This window comes from Vulpes vulpes, chromosome 5, assembly GCF_048418805.1.
Source record: "Vulpes vulpes isolate BD-2025 chromosome 5, VulVul3, whole genome shotgun sequence".
Classification (NCBI taxonomy): Eukaryota; Metazoa; Chordata; class Mammalia; order Carnivora; family Canidae; genus Vulpes; species Vulpes vulpes.
Genome location: NC_132784.1, coordinates 111,337,384 through 111,354,050, shown reverse-complemented (window position 1 = coordinate 111,354,050; position 16,667 = coordinate 111,337,384). Strand labels below are relative to the sequence as shown.

General features: G+C 42.0%; 1 protein-coding gene across 6 annotated transcripts in view; it reads left to right on the top strand.

The window, feature by feature from the left end:
* The window catches only part of DDR2 (discoidin domain receptor tyrosine kinase 2), a 145,692-nt gene that overhangs the window by 81,015 nt on the left and 48,010 nt on the right, over positions 1-16,667 (top strand). For all 6 annotated transcript variants that reach the window (XR_012001811.1, XM_025991260.2, XM_025991258.2 and 3 more), the window contains one exon: positions 8,721-8,829. Coding sequence is in view for 5 of the 6 variants with exons in the window: in XM_025991258.2 (XP_025847043.2) it covers positions 8,721-8,829 (109 nt within the window). In the remaining variant the exon portion in view is untranslated. The remainder of the gene's footprint in view (positions 1-8,720; positions 8,830-16,667) is intronic.

Here is a 16,667-nt window from a genome sequence, read left to right as displayed (position 1 = left end):
CTTGCCCCGCACCCCGCCTCACTCAGCATCCCAAAGGCATTCAGACCCCTTTCCTAAGTTGCTGTGCCCCGTCCTCAGCTGCCATCCTATTTGGGTGCCAGAGCAGAGCCTGTTACTAGGGCAACAGTCTGACTTTTCAAGGCGGTTGGAGAAGAGGAGTGTGTGTCTCCAGGCGCGTGTGGAGCTGCAGGTGACACAGGACAGACCAGGAGCGAGCCCTTCCCGTGTGAACTCTCCATAGGATGGGATGGTGTCGGGCACAAGGTGCTGATGACTCGCTGCATGTGCTCCTGACTGTGTTTCAGAAAGAAGCTTTTAGAAATTCACTCAGTTACTGCGGTAACTTGTCACAAGTTTGACCTTCTAGATTCTTGTTTTTTGTTGTTTTTGTTTTTTTCATCCTTGCCGATTTCTAGTTGTGGCCGTCACACTCCCACCTGCCTCCCATTTACTTCTACTTCCTGGTTTTCCTGATGGCTTTGACCCACTACCTGTCCAGATTCTGGTGTGGGCAGACCTGAGATGGAGCGCCAACCATTCCCGTCAGGTCTGGGGGGTCCTGAGCCATGGCTCCCTTTGGGATCAGTTTGGAGTGTTCATCCAGCTTGGCCAGGGGAGGGGATTTTTGACTGTGAAGAGGAAAGTGAGTTCTTTATGACAAGGGACATTCTCAGGGCACTTGGGTGGCTCAGCAGTTGAGCATCTGCCTTTGGCTCAGGTCATGATCCCGGGGTCCTGGGATCGAGTCCCACATCGGGCTCCTCGCAGGGAGCCTGCTTCTCCCTCTGCCTCTCTCTCTCTGTCTCTCTCATGAATAAATAAATAAAATATTAAAAAAAAAAGGAGACACCTTCTCTCTGAGCTACATACCTAATGATATTCTTTGGAAAATATTGGTCTGTGAGTGGGTGAAGGGACCTACGTCCTTACTTTCCTAGTCTGTAAAGGAAGGTGGTAATCTTTCTCCTCAGGATTGTTATGAGGCTCAATAATAATGTGTTTATAAGCACCTACTGAAGTGCAAGTGTTCTAGAAAAAGAAAAGCTCAACAAAGTAAGGTATAAGCAGCAATTCTCAACTGTTTTTTTTTTTTTTGCTTCTACTTTATTCATGTATGAGATGTCCTAATCAATAAGACTGCTCAGGGATCCCTGGGTGGCGCAGCGGTTTGGCGCCTGCCTTTGGCCCAGGGCACGATCCTGGAGATCCGGGATCGAATCCCACATGGGGCTCCTGGTGCATGGAGCCTGCTTCTCCTTCTGCCTATGTCCCTGCCTCTCTCTCTCTCTCTCTCTGTGTGACTATCATAAATAAATAAAAATTAAAAAAAAAAAAGACTGCTTAGACCCACAAGTGCTTCTTCAGATACAAGACCAGTTCCCCACATACCTCTAACCTCTGGGACATGCATGGTTGCAAGCACCCCTCCCCCCCAGATTCTGATAGACTGCCCCCAGAAAATTGTTTTTTGTCACAAAAACCAATGTAGAAGACATTAACAAGGAACACATTTTCCTTGTTAAGGATCCAAACACGACAAATAAGGCTAGAGTTTCCTTTGGATCGCCATCCCCAATATCCTCTGCCAAGCACTCCAGTCTCTGAGGGACCTACTGTTATCAGCACTGTCTCCGAAGGGTCCTTGCTCTGCCTCTGTTTACCTTCTTATTTGAACACTGGGGCGAGCACTAGAGTGAAGCTTGTTTTTAGGGCAGTGTTTACCCTTCTAGAGCTTTTGTGTACGTATAAAAGTGTGTGAGTGTGTGGGTGTGTGTGCACTCACCCATAAAGATTTACATAGATCTTGTAACATGTTTGTTTATTCAAAAATACAACATAGACACCTAACTATGTCACTATCCAGCTCATCCTTTTAAAGTCTTGCATAGTATTTCACAGTAGGAATATACCATAGTTTCTGGCATTCTCATACTTGTAGTAATTTCCCCCAAGTTTTTGTTATTTAAAAAAAAATATTGTGCCAATGGTGTCTTCACATCCTTGTCAACACTTCTCTCTCTCTCTCTCTCCCTCTCTCTCTTTGATACTGGCCTTTCTGACAAGTGTGAGGTGATAACTCATTGCAGTTTTGATTTTGATTTGCCTGATGATGAATGATGTTAAGCATTTTTTTTTCATATACCTTTTGTCCATTCATGTGTCTTCTTTGGAGAAATGTCTATTCAAGTCCTTAACCCATTTAAAAATTGGGTTATGAGTTTTTGGCTATTGAGTTGTAGTATTTTTTTAATATAATCTGATTATTAATCCCTTATCAGATGTATGGTTTACAGATATTTTCTCCCATGGTATGGGTTGCCTTTCACTCTGTCGATGGTTTCCTTTGCTGTGGAGAAGCTTTTTTTTTTTTTTAATTTTTATTTATCTATGATAGTCACACAGAGAGCGAGAGAGAGGCAGAGACACAGGCAGAGGGAGAAGCAGGCTCCATGCACCGGGAGCCTGACGTGGGATTTGATCCTGGGTCTCCAGGATCGCGCCCTGGGCCAAAGGCAGGTGCCAAACCGCTGCACCACCCAGGGATCCCATGTGGAGAAGCTTTTTAGTTTGGTGTAGTCTTGCTTGTTTATTTTTGTTGTTGTTGCCTATGCTTTTGGTGTCGTATCTATGAAATCATCGCCAAGACCGATGTCATGAAGCTTTTCCCATGTTTTCTCCCAGGAGTTGTAAAGTTTCAGGTCTTACATTCAAGACTTCAATCCATTTTGAGTTGATCCTTGTGTGTGGTATAAGATCAGGGTCCAATTCCATTCTTTTACATGTGGGTATCGGTTTTCTCAATACCATTTTTGAAGAGACTATTCCTTTCTCCAATTGTGTATTCATGGCATCCTTCTCAAAGATAAGTTGGCCACAGCCACTATGGAAGACAGTATGCAGGTTCATTAAATCCTACTTCTGGGGATTTTTTCTTTTATTTTCTTTCTTCCTTCCTTCCTTTCTTTCTTTCTTTTCTTTTCTTTTTTTTTTTTTTTGATTTTTTTCAAGAGAATTGGAATCAGGATCTTGAAGAAGTACTAGCACTCCCACATTCATTGCAGTACTATTCACAAGAGCCAAGATGTGGAGACAATCCAGATATTGATACATAAATGAATAAAAAAATGTGGCCTGTACACACAATGGAATATTATATTATTCGGCCTTCAAGAAGAAAGACATTCTGTAACATGCAACAACATTGATGAACCTTTAGGACATTATGTTAAGTGAAATAAATCAGTCACAGAAGGACAAATACTGCATATTTCCAAAATATTATAATTATATTATATATTATATCCTGCCCTCAGCCCAGTGCGTGATTCTGGATCTCCTTCTGCCTGTGTCTCTGCCTCTCTTTCTGTCTCTCTCATGAATAAATAAATAAAATCTTAAAAAAAATTATCTAATGGAAGAGTGGAATGGTCGTTGCCAGGGACTGAGGGGAAGGGGAAATGGGGAGCTACTAATCAACAGGCATAAAATTAAGATTGAGCAAGACGAATGCATTCTAGAAATCTGATGTACCACATTGTACCTACAGTGAACGACAACATATTGAACACTGGGAAATTTATTAAGAGAGGAGATCTTACGTTAAGTGTTCTTACCACAATAAAATAAAATTTTAAAAATATTCCAAAGCACTTCTTTGTACACACCCCATCGTGCAGGTTCATAAATCTTTCTCTAGAGTAGCTAATAATAAGTGGAATAGATGGATGATAGGGTATATGCAGTTTTATTTTATTTTATTTTATTTTATTTTATTTTATTTTATTTTATTTTTTTTTATTTATGATAGTCACACAGAGAGAGAGAGAGGCAGAGACACAGGCAGAGGGAGAAGCAGGCTCCATGCACCGGGAGCCCGACGTGGGATTCGATCCCGGGTCTCCAGGATCGCGCCCTGGGCCAAAGGCAGGCGCCAAACCGCTGTGCCACCCAGGGATCCCGGTATATGCAGTTTTAAATTTAAATTATTGTCTAATTTACACAGCCAGCGGCAGACTACAAGAGTATTTATTCCCCCACATTGTTGCCACATCCCATATTATCACACTTAAAAATTTTGCCAACCTAATGAGTCAAATTGGTACTTAATGATGGTTTTAGTGTTTGTCTTTCTGATTCTTAATGAGGTTCAGTACTTTTAGATGTTTACTGGCATTATATTGTTTCTTCTGTTAAATGCTTTTAATTTACTTGGCTGCTTTTAATAGTGGTTTTCAAAAAATGATCCATGTATCCATATTTACATGGGAAATTACTTAGTTATAAAATTTCAAAGATCTATCTTAGCCTGTTGCTTTTCTGTTATGTTTATGATGCCTTTGGTCTCAAAGGCATTTAACATTTTGATGGAAGATTTTATCTTTTTTTTTTTTTCATTTTTGGATTTGTTTCCTTTGTCTCATTTGTGTAGGCCTTCCTTATGGTTAGCTTCTAGCAAATGCTATACTTTCTTGAAATACTTTTAGGGTTCTGCTTCTACATTTTGGGCTTTCTGTTTTGTGTGTGAGTTATGGGTATACCTTTATTTGTTTCCGAATACAAATGAACTGTTTCACTGATTTTGAATACCCCTTTTAGAATTTAGTAAGTTCCCATTTATATATGAGTTTTTTCTGGGTTGCCTGTTCTCTTCATTGTTCTCTTTATATATTTCTGTGCCAATCCCACACTCGGACAGGGCTTTCCTGACCACCGTACCTGAAGTAGCCCTCATTTACTGTCTACTGCATCGCCCCATTGCGTTTTCTTCATGGCACACACATCTCTTTAGAGTTCTTGTTTATTGATTTGTTCGCTTGTGGATTGCAAGCTTCATGATGGCAGCTCCAAGCTGCCTTTTTTAGCATGTGGAATAGCACCCGTAGACACTTAGAGCATAGCTACTGGAAGACGGGATGAAAGAACACCCCTTGGGCAAGGATGTTTACAGTTGAGCTTTATTTTCAAAGCTTGCATGAATTGTCAAAAAGATTTGTACTATTAACCAAAGAAGTGGATAGAGAAGGGCCTTTCTACATCCTTGAAGTTCTCCTATGTGTGTTTGTGGCTTCTATTCACATTGTCACATTGCTTAAATATGGAACCCTTGGAAAAACTCCCCCAAAGGGGCAGAAAGGGGTGATGTATGCTTATCATAAACCTCGGGTACACTTCCTTTTAGGGTATGGAATTTAGCGTGGCCAAATGTAGTCACTGAATATGTGGCCCTAGGCAATCATTAATTCACGCTGCAAATATTTATCCAGCACTCTGGTAGGTGTTGAGAAAGCAATGGCGAGTAGAATAAACATGGAACTTATAGGGGGAGGGGTGTAGGGGGAGACCCTAATTAGACACTACAGCAAAGAGTATGTAATTAGAAACTAGGATCATTTCTTTGTAGAAAAATAATAAGAAGCTTTTAGTGCGTGCAACCAGAGGGCCAGAGAGTAGTTCACAGAGGAAGTGACTGCTGAACAGAGCTTTGATGTAGACAAAGAGAGCACGAAGCATTTTGGCGGAGGTCCTGAGGCAGAAGCAGGAGTGTAGCTCTGGTGACGTGCGTGGGCAGAGGCCAGATCAAAGGATGACGACAAAGACAAAACAAACAATGACAACGACAAACCCCATGTGGGTATTGGAGTAATACAAACCCTGGGTTCTCATGAGTTTTGGCACCTGTCAGCTGTGTAACCAGATCAGTTTTAACCTCTTCCTCCTCAGTTACCTTGCTGATGAAAACTAACCAACTTGGGTTACCGTGAATATTACATGAGAGAGTCTTTGGCACGTGTTAGAGATCCGTGGTGTAGTTAGGGTACTTCACTTCTTCCGTGTTTGTTAGCTGCCAACACCTTAATTTTAAGCAAGCAAAGCAGAAATAGTCACTTGTTTTGGGGATTCACAGCCTGAAACCAAGCTGCAGTTTCCAAAAGGAAATGCAGTCAAAATTTTTTGAGCATCTAATAGGTTCTACTTCATTCCGTGAAAAACCATTTTTGAGCACCTGCTTTGTGCAAAATAGAAAGTATTCTTCTGGGGATACAAGGATGAGCCATTTTGAAGGTAATGACTACATGGGTAAATTTATAACTATGTCACAGAGAATCTACAGGAGGCAAGATCAGTGTGTGTTTTGGTGAACGAGTGAGGTATAAAAGACGGTCCCAGTAGAAGGAACCACCGGGGATGGCTATGGAGGGGAGGAGGACATGGCCAATAACTCAGGAGAAAGGTGCCATGAGAGAGAATTGTAGGACACCCTTACAAAAGGAGAGGGCAGTTGGCCTCAGCAGTGCTCGCAGGGCCAAATGGTTGCACGCAAGGAGCTCAGTCCTTGTGGAAGGGCATCCTGGATCGTGGTCATAGCTGGTGCTGGAGTACAGCCATGACCAATGTCTCCAAGATCTGTCTGCGTGCTTCTCTGGACATACTAGTTTGGGGACTCATTGATGGAAACACGACGTTCCTGCTGCTGGCAGTGACTAGGGATGCTGCGACACATATCTACCCGTCCAAATCAGTGCCATGAGACCATGCTTATCTTTTGTGGTCTTTGGATCACCCATCGCTGACCCCCACCATAAGGCCACTTTAGTCTTGTGTGTTTGATTAGTTTTGGCTCCATCCTCTTCAGGCATATGAATAACTGCTTTGGTGCTGTGGTTTGGTGTTTTTTTTTTTTTTTTTACCACTTTTTTTGAGGAGGGCAGATCAGAGTTCTACTGCCTAGAAAACATAATGGAAAGCTTCTGTTTCCTCAAACAGGGTCTTGGCTATGTTAGCCCATTATTTACTCTCTCCCCATTATAGCCCATTATAATCCTACTAGCTTTCAAGAACCTGATCAGATCAGAGTTCTCCGTGAAACCTTCTTTAATCACCCCAGCTGAACGGGATTTTGTCTTCCTTTATAATTATGTATTACAGATTATTTATAACAGTGGATCCAGTGTTTGGTTGATGATTGGTGTTACCTGGAGGAAACTTTTGAAGAAAATTTTTATTCTAGAACAACTTTATATTTACAGAATCAATGCAAAGATAGTGCATGAAATTCCTGTTTATCCAATAGCCAGTGTGTCTCCTATTATTAACATCGTACATTAGTATCGGACCTTTGTCACAGTAAATGAACCAATGTTGATACGTTATTATTAACTAAAGTCTATACTTTATTCAGAAGTCTTCAGTTTTCTGCTGATGTCCTTTATCTGTTCCAGGATGGTCCTTCAGGGCACCACACTACCTGTAGTTATTATGTCTCCTAAGTCTCCCTTAGCTGTGACAGTTTCTTGGACTTTTTTTTTTTTTTTCTTGGACTTTCTTGTCTTTGGTGATCTTGACAGTTTTGAAGATTACTCAATAGGGATTTTGGAAAATGTCCCTAAATTTGGATCCGTCTGATGGTTTTCTCATGATCAGACTGAGGTAATGAGTTTTTAGGAGGAAACCACAGAGGCTAAGTACCATTCTCATCACATCATATCCAGGATATGTAGTATCAGTATGACTTATCAGTGGTGAGGCTAACCTCCATCACCTGGCTTGAGGTAGTGTTCATCAAGTTCCTCTGCTGAAGAGGTCCTGTCTCCATGTCCATACTGGGCTCTTTGGGAGAAAGTCACTGTGCGCAGTTCACCCTAAGGGGAGAGGTTATGTGTCAACTCTTTTAAGAGCAGAGTGTCTGCCTAAATTATTTAGAATTTTTTTGAATGGGAAATTTTTCTGTTCTCCCCATTTGTTTATTCAATCATTTATTTATATCAACACGGACTTGTAGATATTTATTTTATACCTTGAGTTATAATCCAATACTACTTTATTTATTTTGTCACTCCAGATGTTCCAGCTTTGGCCACTGGGAACTTTTTCAGTTGGTTCCCGTGTCCCTTTGATACGTCCCCATCATTTTGGGGGGTGTATGCTTTCTTGATTTCTGTCACTAAAAGATTCTGTATGTGTCCTGCCCCAGACCTGGGATCAGCCACGTCTCCAGGGAACTCTGGTTCCTTTTTTTGGAGTATTGAAAACCAAGATGGGGGCACCAGGCTTACCTGCGGACATCATGGTGTCTGGCTTCCAGGCCCTCTTGGCCAACACAGCAAAGAGACCATGTGTGTATGCTAACCTGTATATATGCCTATATCTGTAAATGTTCCATATGTAACCGTATGTATTTCTATTAAGCTGAATGTGAGTTCATACTCAGTGTCTCAACCCTAAGCCCTTACCACACAGGTCATTTGGGGGAATTTAAAGACACAGAATCCCAGGTACCTACCACTCAGAAGCCAGTAAAGTCAGGATCAATATTGACCTTAGATCTTTTGAAAGGCAAACACATTAACACCATTGAATGTTTTTCTTGGTTTAGTTTTGGAATCAATATCAAAATTATGAAAACTTCATAAACATAGGTTTTGTTTTCTCACCATTCGCAATTTGGGTAGTTTTATATCTCAGTAAAAGTTTGTTGCCTATCTAAAATTTTGCTAATTTTAATTCCACAATCTAATAGAGTTTGGAAATTCCTACATGATGTGACTTTTGAGTGTCCCAATGGTTCTCAAAGTCTGTGATTTGAAGTCCTTGATATAGAAATAAAAACTCTAAGAACACAAATATAATCGTACAAGTCATATTGATTCATGTTGACAGTATTTATGTCACTCATTTCCTCTCCTCTTTCTTGTTTTCTCGAATTTTTTGGTGGGCTGCAGTCTCCAGTTCCAACACCATCTTGTGAGCTGAACTCCGTTCCCAGGATGCCCTTGATGCTGCTCCTGCTGCTGCCCATCTTGAGTTCTGCAAAAGCTCAGGTTAATCCAGGTAACACAGCCATTGCTCAGCCACATGCTGGAAGAGTCCATCAGTGTTTATCCTGGGAAAGACTCTGCCAAGGGTGCCCAAAGGGTTCCTTCCTTCCTTCTCTTGCTTTTCCTTCCTTCCTTCCTTCCTTCCTTCCTTCCTTCCTTCCTTCCTTCCTTCTTCTTTCTTTCCTTCTCTCTTTTTTCTTTATCTCTTTCTTTCTCTCTCTTTCCTCCTCCCTCCCTCTCTCCTTCCTTCCTTCCTTCCTCTTACTTTCATGATGAACATGTCCAAAATAGAATCAGAAACTAATGTCCTGTGTCTGTATAACATCTTGACTATCAAAAAAGAGTTCCTGATAAAAAGTAGGGTGGAGGAAATGGGAATTAAAAAAAAAAAAAGTGGAAGAAGCAGGCATTTGCTTCTGCATCTTCTAAGAAAGAGAAGGAGAGAATTTTTAGATGCCATGTAGAACCTCTACAAGTTGGATTTTCAGTTATTTTTCTCTGGTTCAGGTTTGTGTTTTACTTGGACGTCCTGTTGTGCCTTTGGGACCTTCGTCTTGTGGGCAGTCTTTCCTGCCGGGTGTGGCCATACTAAAAAATACATGTGTTAAGAGAAATCTTTTTAGTTTCCCTCATTTTTTTAAAGTTACATGTATATTTTACCTTTAAATTGAAGTATACGGTTTTATCCCTTGTCTATTACCCCAGCAGTGCTTCCTAACAACCTGTGTAGTGCTGGTAATTTAGTTTGGGCTTGGTTGAACTGTTGTTCTGATCTCTGGGTTCATGCACATATCCGGGAGTCAGCTGGTTATTGGTTCATCGGGGATGGTGTTGGCTCTGATGACCGGGCACCTTGGCTCTGCTCTCCTCCAGCAGAGTAGTGTGGAGATGTTTTAGCAGAAATTGCACAAGAGCAAGAGCAGAAGCAGAAATGCACAGCATTTTGCAAGCTGATGCTTCAGTCACTGAAATCTCATTGTCCAAAGTGCATGGCATGGCCAAGCCCAGCATCAGAGTGGAATGGCATAAAGAGTTACCGGGGGGGAAGGCCTGAATACAGGGAAGGGTGAAGGACAGCAGTCAATTTTTCATGTCAACACATAAAAATATAGGAAGGTACCTGTAGTCTAAGTGCTCAATGTGATGAATTTTGCAAACTGAATACATCCATCAGCAGGATCCAGATTACAAAACAGAGCTTCACCAGACTTGGAAGGCAGGCTCTCCTCATGCTTCTCTCCAGTTACTTCTTCCCATGCTCACCCCACGCTAAATGTTATCCTGCTTTCTAACAATATAGGTTAATTTTTGCCTGTTTTTGTACTTTATATAAGTGAAAGCAGATGATCCCCAAATACTCTTTTGTGTCTGGCTTCTTTCATTCATTGTGTTGTTTGTGACATTCATCCCTACTCTTACATGCAGTTGGCAACTGTTTGTTTTCATTGTTGTATAATGTTACTTTGTTTGACTATTTTATTTATCCAGTCTACTGTGGATGGGAATTTGGATTGTTTCCAGTTTGCATTCATCATGAACAAATCTGCTACAATCATTCTCATAAAGGTCTTTTGCTAGAACTATGTACTCAGCTTTTTGGGGTACATACCTAGAAGCGGAATTGCTGGGTTGTATGCTACATACAATATGTTTTTCTACATACTGCCAAAGGGTTTTCTGAAGGGATTTTTCCTAATTTTCCACTCCACAATAGTGTATGAGAGTTCTAGGTGCTCCATGATGTATTTGGATTTTTGAGGACATTTTTATTTTGTCCTTTTCATGTAGCATGAGGGTAGTTGTGAAAATTCTCACCCTCTACCCCTCACCAGAATTCCATCTCCATGGGATATTCTTCATACCTGAAAAAGAACTATAATCAAAACACCTTAAAACCAAAGATTTATTGATTTAATAAACCCAGTGCCCTACTGTTTTCTTACAATGAGCTTAATTGGCACATCTCAGATCTGAACTCGGACTCACTGTTCTTTCATTTTTTCCTCTGGGTTCCTCTCATCTGGTTGAAGTGTGGTTGCCTCTTGTTATGTTTAACAAGCCCAGATTGGGTTTCCGAGTAAGAGTCGTTATGTGTGCACAGTGGTCAAAGGTTTTGGTGCCAGGCACATCCACAGAGACTGGAATGACATGGGGGTGTTTTAATGGGTAAAACCAGAGGAGCTGTCCCTCTGTGTGAGAGAACCCTGCTGGATCCCTGCGGCAGGACACGAGCTATTGGAAGACACCAAAGAGTTATCTTTAAACCTTTTCTCCCTATTCCTGCAGTCACCTATTTCTGTTGGATCTTTCTGCCAAGGAAAAAGAAATAAAGGTCTTGACTTGCAAAGATCTTTATAGGAACATAGAGTATTTGAAATACGTTAACAAACTAATCCATCTCTCTACCAATTTTTCTATTCTACCAAGGTAAGCTGAAGGCAAGCAATGAGATATTGTAATCCATGTTACAGGATCTGGTCACCAAGCTGGGGGGTCGTGGAGTCTTAGGGCATGCACACTGATGAATGTAGAGTAGGTATATAATAAATGCATGCCTACGGATTTATAGGTGACTTTTTAGAAGTTCTTATTGGTATCTATTGAGAGATGGAAATTCTTGGCCACTTATGTTTTCCCCACAGGTTGGCCACATGGAAATAACTAAATGGCATCTTGGATTTAAGTCAGGAGAACTGGCTTATAAACAGATCTTATATAGAGCCAATTGTAAAAATATCGACACATATTTTAATAGATTACTTGATATGAAATATTGGCTGACAAAAAGCAACTGGGCTAAACACTAAACTTAATAATACCGAGTCTAAAATAAGCTCATTAATTTAAGTCCATTTTAGAGATTTCATCATGGCTGCTGGCGTCACCCCTCAGGGGATGCAGAGTACAGGTAGTAGATCATGACACGAGACATGATGGCAGAGTGCTGCTGGCTCACTACTCTAAAACGCCAGAGCTTTGACAGTGGCAGTGAAGGGGTTAGTGGGGCAGGTGGTAGTGGTGACATTTCCAGTAATGGCAGTGTTGAAGGTGGTGTTACCATTGGGGGCTGCGGTGTGGGCTCTGCAGGTCCACCCCGGAAATACTGACATGCAGGAGTATGCACACACAGTTCTAAAGTGTGGGCAGTGTGCTGAGTCATCTTCCAGTTGTAACAGTGCCCCAGGGACTGGGTCCTGATGATTGTCGATTCAGTGACGGAAGTCATTGGGAAAGGTCAAGGCAGTTTCCTCTGTCAAAATCATGGCTCAAGTGTGTCAGTTAGCTAGTGGTATCCCTGTCAAACAGTCATACCAACAGTTTCTGAAAAACGTTCCTACAAATCAACAAATGACTTGGATATTATTAGAACATTCTGATGAATGATTTGCAGTTCACTTAGAACATAGTATTTAACTCACTCAGAAGATTATTTTGAGGAACAACCTAGTTACAACCCTGGGTTGGTCTTAAATTAGTTGTGTAGCATTAAGCATGCCGTTGTACTTCTCTTCACACTTCCTTAATCCTTTCTCCTGTAGTGAGATGAAGTTGTTCTACATGGTCTCTGAGAGCCTTTCTGGCACAAACTTACTATGATTTTATGGTGTGGGAGCCTTACTGCCTATATTGGAATATATGGATGGGCTTTAGGCTTGGAAGTAGGGTCCCTGACCTTGAGTGGCTCTTTGTAAGAAAATCCGCTTGTCCCCAACTCCTGGCACTTCTCAGACTCAGAAATCTATAATCTGAGCTTCATTACAAGCTTGTCTTTGAGGTTAAGCACAAAGAAGATAGCTGATGAATTAAAAAAAAAAAAATGTACCCTAAAATGCCCCCTAGTGACAGATTGGGTACAGAATAGCTGCTAAACATGCAGGAGTTTCATAATACTAGAAGCCTTCTGTATGGCTTTTTTTTTTTTTTTTTGTCTCTGGAGGTGGGTCCAAGAAGTCTTTCAGGAAGAAGGAATAGCATAAGCTGTTGCTGGAGGGAGGGAGAGGTTCATATGGGCTGCCTGGAGGAGGGTGAGTGAGGGACCCAAAGAGGCAGCTTTTCCATCCTCTTGCAGGTCTTTGGGTCAAGTTTCGCCTCCTTCTCAACTTGGGCTGGGCTACTGGACTCAACAGGAGAGCCTGGGAGTACCTCCAGGAGAAAGAGAAGTCTTTAGACTTCACAATGAAGCATAAGAACGCTCTGGGCTTTAGTATTTGTTTGATCAGCCAGCAAGGTCAGACTCCTCTAGGCTTCTCCCTCGATGGCCAGCCAGGGCCCAAAATCTCATGACTTTCTAGCTAGGAGGATGAATAAAAGTAACCTGATTACCCCGGACCCAAGCCCAGGGGTCTGAGGTCCTAAAGACTCACCAAACCAACCCGATAATTGCTGTCTGTGAGGAGCACAAGGGCAGTTGGTCTCACCCTCTGACTTGGCCTGTGATAACTGGTTTTACTTGGAAAAGGGAAAAACAGTTCTTTTTCCCTAACAGGCAACCCAGGCATTTAGGATCCATGGTATGGAGCCAGGGCAGGGCAGGGCAGGGCTGGGGCTTCCTTCCTGTTTCCATTCCATGCTTTCCCCTCATAGGAAGCAGGCAACTTACTAGTGATTCAGAGCCCTGGGGTGGGGGAGTCCTCTTTTGGTGTCTAGAATGTTCTTCTCTCAGGGCAGAGACAAAGACATGAAGGGGTTGGGATTTTGAGAGGAGGAATTCTTGTCCTATAGACTCCAGATTTGTTTTAGGTTCCTCACTGGGGTTTTGTTATTTCCAGCATCAATCCTACCTTCCAGTAAGTTTTTCGGGTCTAAGCAAACTAGCATCCTAGGCCGTTTGTGCTGCAATGGACCTTAGTGATGTTCAAGTCCCTCTTCCTCACTTGACAGATAAAGAAAGTGGTGTCAAAGGGGATGAGTGATTCATCCATGGGCACACATCTAGCTAATGGTAAAGCAGGAACTCATGGCGCTAGTCTCCTGGCTCTAAGTTCTTTCCACTGAAACCATCCAGCCCCACCAGGGAGTCAGTAAGGAAATGACTTTCCCCAATAATCATGTAATAGCTGGGCATCCTCATGGTTTCCTTTTGTGACTGCCAGTGTGCATTGATGGGGGAGAGGGGTCACTGGGGTTTGAGGGATGACCTGAGGCCAAGGAATAGGGGAAGACTAACAGGATCATACAGAGCTTGTTCTTGTAGCCTTGGTCTCGTTAGCACGCCCAGCAAGCTAGGCTGGCGCTAGAAAGCCTCTTGGGACTGACTCACCCTTGCAAAGAAACCAAAGCTCCAGAGATGCTCTGGTTCCTTTCTGCACAGAGTTGTCCTCTTGTCCTCACCCCCTTGTCTCCCACCAAAGCTGATACAAGTTATTTACACACATTTCCAAATTGCAGAATCATTTATGTTTCCTTGAGCTCTCCTTATTCATGTGCTCAGAGAGTGCGAGAGGGTTGGTGGGGGTCATGCAATGAGCCTGTGGTACTAGTTTCAGGTTTCTGAAACCAGATATGAGGTGCTAGTGTTATGCGTTTGTATATATGTGTGTGTGTGTGTGTGTGAGAGAGAGAGAGAGAGAGAGGGAGAGAGAGAGAGAGAGAGAGAGAGAGAGAGAGAGAGATTGCTTGCTTGCTTTATTCGGCTGAGGAGGGCCCTCAGAGGGAGATAAAAAATTCTGGGAAGGACCTCCCTGCTTGAATTTCTCTGAAGCAAGCAATGCCTGATGCAGCCCAGATTGGCTTTCTTGCTTGTGTGTGTGTGTGTGTGTGTGTGTGTGTGTGTGTGTGTGTTTGTTTGTCAAGTCTAGCCTGAGGGTGGCCTTTGGTATCCTTCCTGCCAGTAAAAGGATCTTTCTCTGGGGACAACAGAAGCTCATCTGCCCCTCAAACATCCCTGGTTGTGCCAAATAGGGAAAAAGAGAATGCAGAGTTCAAAGAAGGGTACCAACTAATATTCAATGAGCGCTTAATATATTCCTGGTGCTATTCTAAGTGGGTGTCAGCAAATTTAATCTTCACAATAATCTTATGAATTAGGTCATACTGTTATTCACAAGGGAGAAACTGAGTCCCAGGAACATTAGGTGACTCCCTCAAGATTACAGAGCTCGCGAGGTGGCGAAGGGAAGATGCGATCCACCTCCAGCAGCATATTCTTGACCTCTGTGCTCACGCTTGGAGTGTGAGACACACAGGATGTTCATGTGCTACACAACCCGGGTCAGGTCCTCAGTGTCTTCCTGGTTGAAATACGGAAGGTATGAGAGTGAGCTGGACAGGAAGGAATTGGTTAGGGCCAGATGAAAAGAAAAAAGGAGAGCATGTGAGCTTAAGAAAAGGCACAGAGCACAATAGGAAAGTGAGAGTGTGGAGATGTTTGTCATCGAGGGGTCATGAGGGCAAGAGGGAGGTTACGGTGGTACCAAAACCAGGAGCCACAGAACTTTGGGATCCTCGGTATGTGACAAATGCTTTCTGATCACAAGCTTTGTCTTCATCCGGTGATAACAAAATGCTATGCCACGTCCTTCCTCCCAGGATGCTCATTATTTCCACTGCCCCTTACAACAGTTAGATTTCTTATTTTATTTTTAAGTAAATTTATATCCCCTTCACCAATTTCTCTCACCCCTCTACCCCTGACCTCAGGCAACCACCGATCTCTTCTCTATGTTTGTGAGCTTGTTTTTCTTGTTGTTTTTTTTAGATTCCCCATTTAAGAGAGATCATAGAGTATTGACTCTGACTTATTCCACTTAGCATAATGCCCTCAGGTTTCATTCATGTTGTCACGAATGGCAGGATTTCCTTCTTTCTCATAATTAAGATTCTATTGTACAATATACCACAATTTCCTTATCCATTCATCCATTGATGGACGCTTTGGTTGTTTCCACATCTTGGCTCTTATAAATAATGCTGTGGTGAACATAGGGGTGGTGGTGCATATATCTTTTTGAATTAGTGTTTTCATTTTTTTCAGATAAATATCCAAAAGTGAAATTGCTGGATCACATGGTAGTTCTATTTTTTTTAAAGGTTTTATTTATTTATTTGAGAGAGAGAGAGAGAGAGAGAGAATGAAAGCACAAGCAGGGGGAGCAACAGAGGGAGAGAGAGAGAGAAGCAGATTCCCCAGTGAGCAGGGAGCTGGATGCAGGGCTCCATCCCAGGACCCCGAGACCATGACCTGAGCTGAAGGCAGATGCCTAACTGACTGAGCCACCCGGAATGGTAGTTCTATTTTTAATGTTTTCAGGAAACTCTACACTGTTTTCCATAGAGGCTACACCAATTTACATTTGTACCAGTAGCGCATAAAGATTTATTTTTCTCCATATCCTCACCAACACTTGTTATTTCTTATCTCTTTGACAGTAGCCATTCCAACAGGTGGGAGGTGAGATCTCATTGGGGTTTTGATTTGCATTCCCCTGATGATGGACAGTTGTGGGACATCTTTTCATTACTTTTTTGCCATCTGTACGTTTCCTTTGGAAAATGTCTATTTGGATCTTCTGCCTGTTTTTTAATCGGATTTTTGTTGTTGTTGTGTTTTTGCTATTGAGTTGTACGAGTTCTTTATATATTTTGGATATTAATCCCTTACCAGATATACTATTTGCAAATATTTTTTCATCCATTCAGCAGGTTGCCTTTTCATTTGTTGATGGTTTCCTTTGCTGTGCAGAAGCTTTTTAGTTTGATGTAGTCCCACTTATTTATTTTTGCTTTTGCTGCTTTTGCTTTTGGTATCAGATTAAAAAAATTGTTGCCAAGACGCACATCAAGCAACTTACTGCCTATGTTTTCTTCTAGGAGTTCTATGATTTTAGTTTTATGTTCAAATCTTTAATTCAT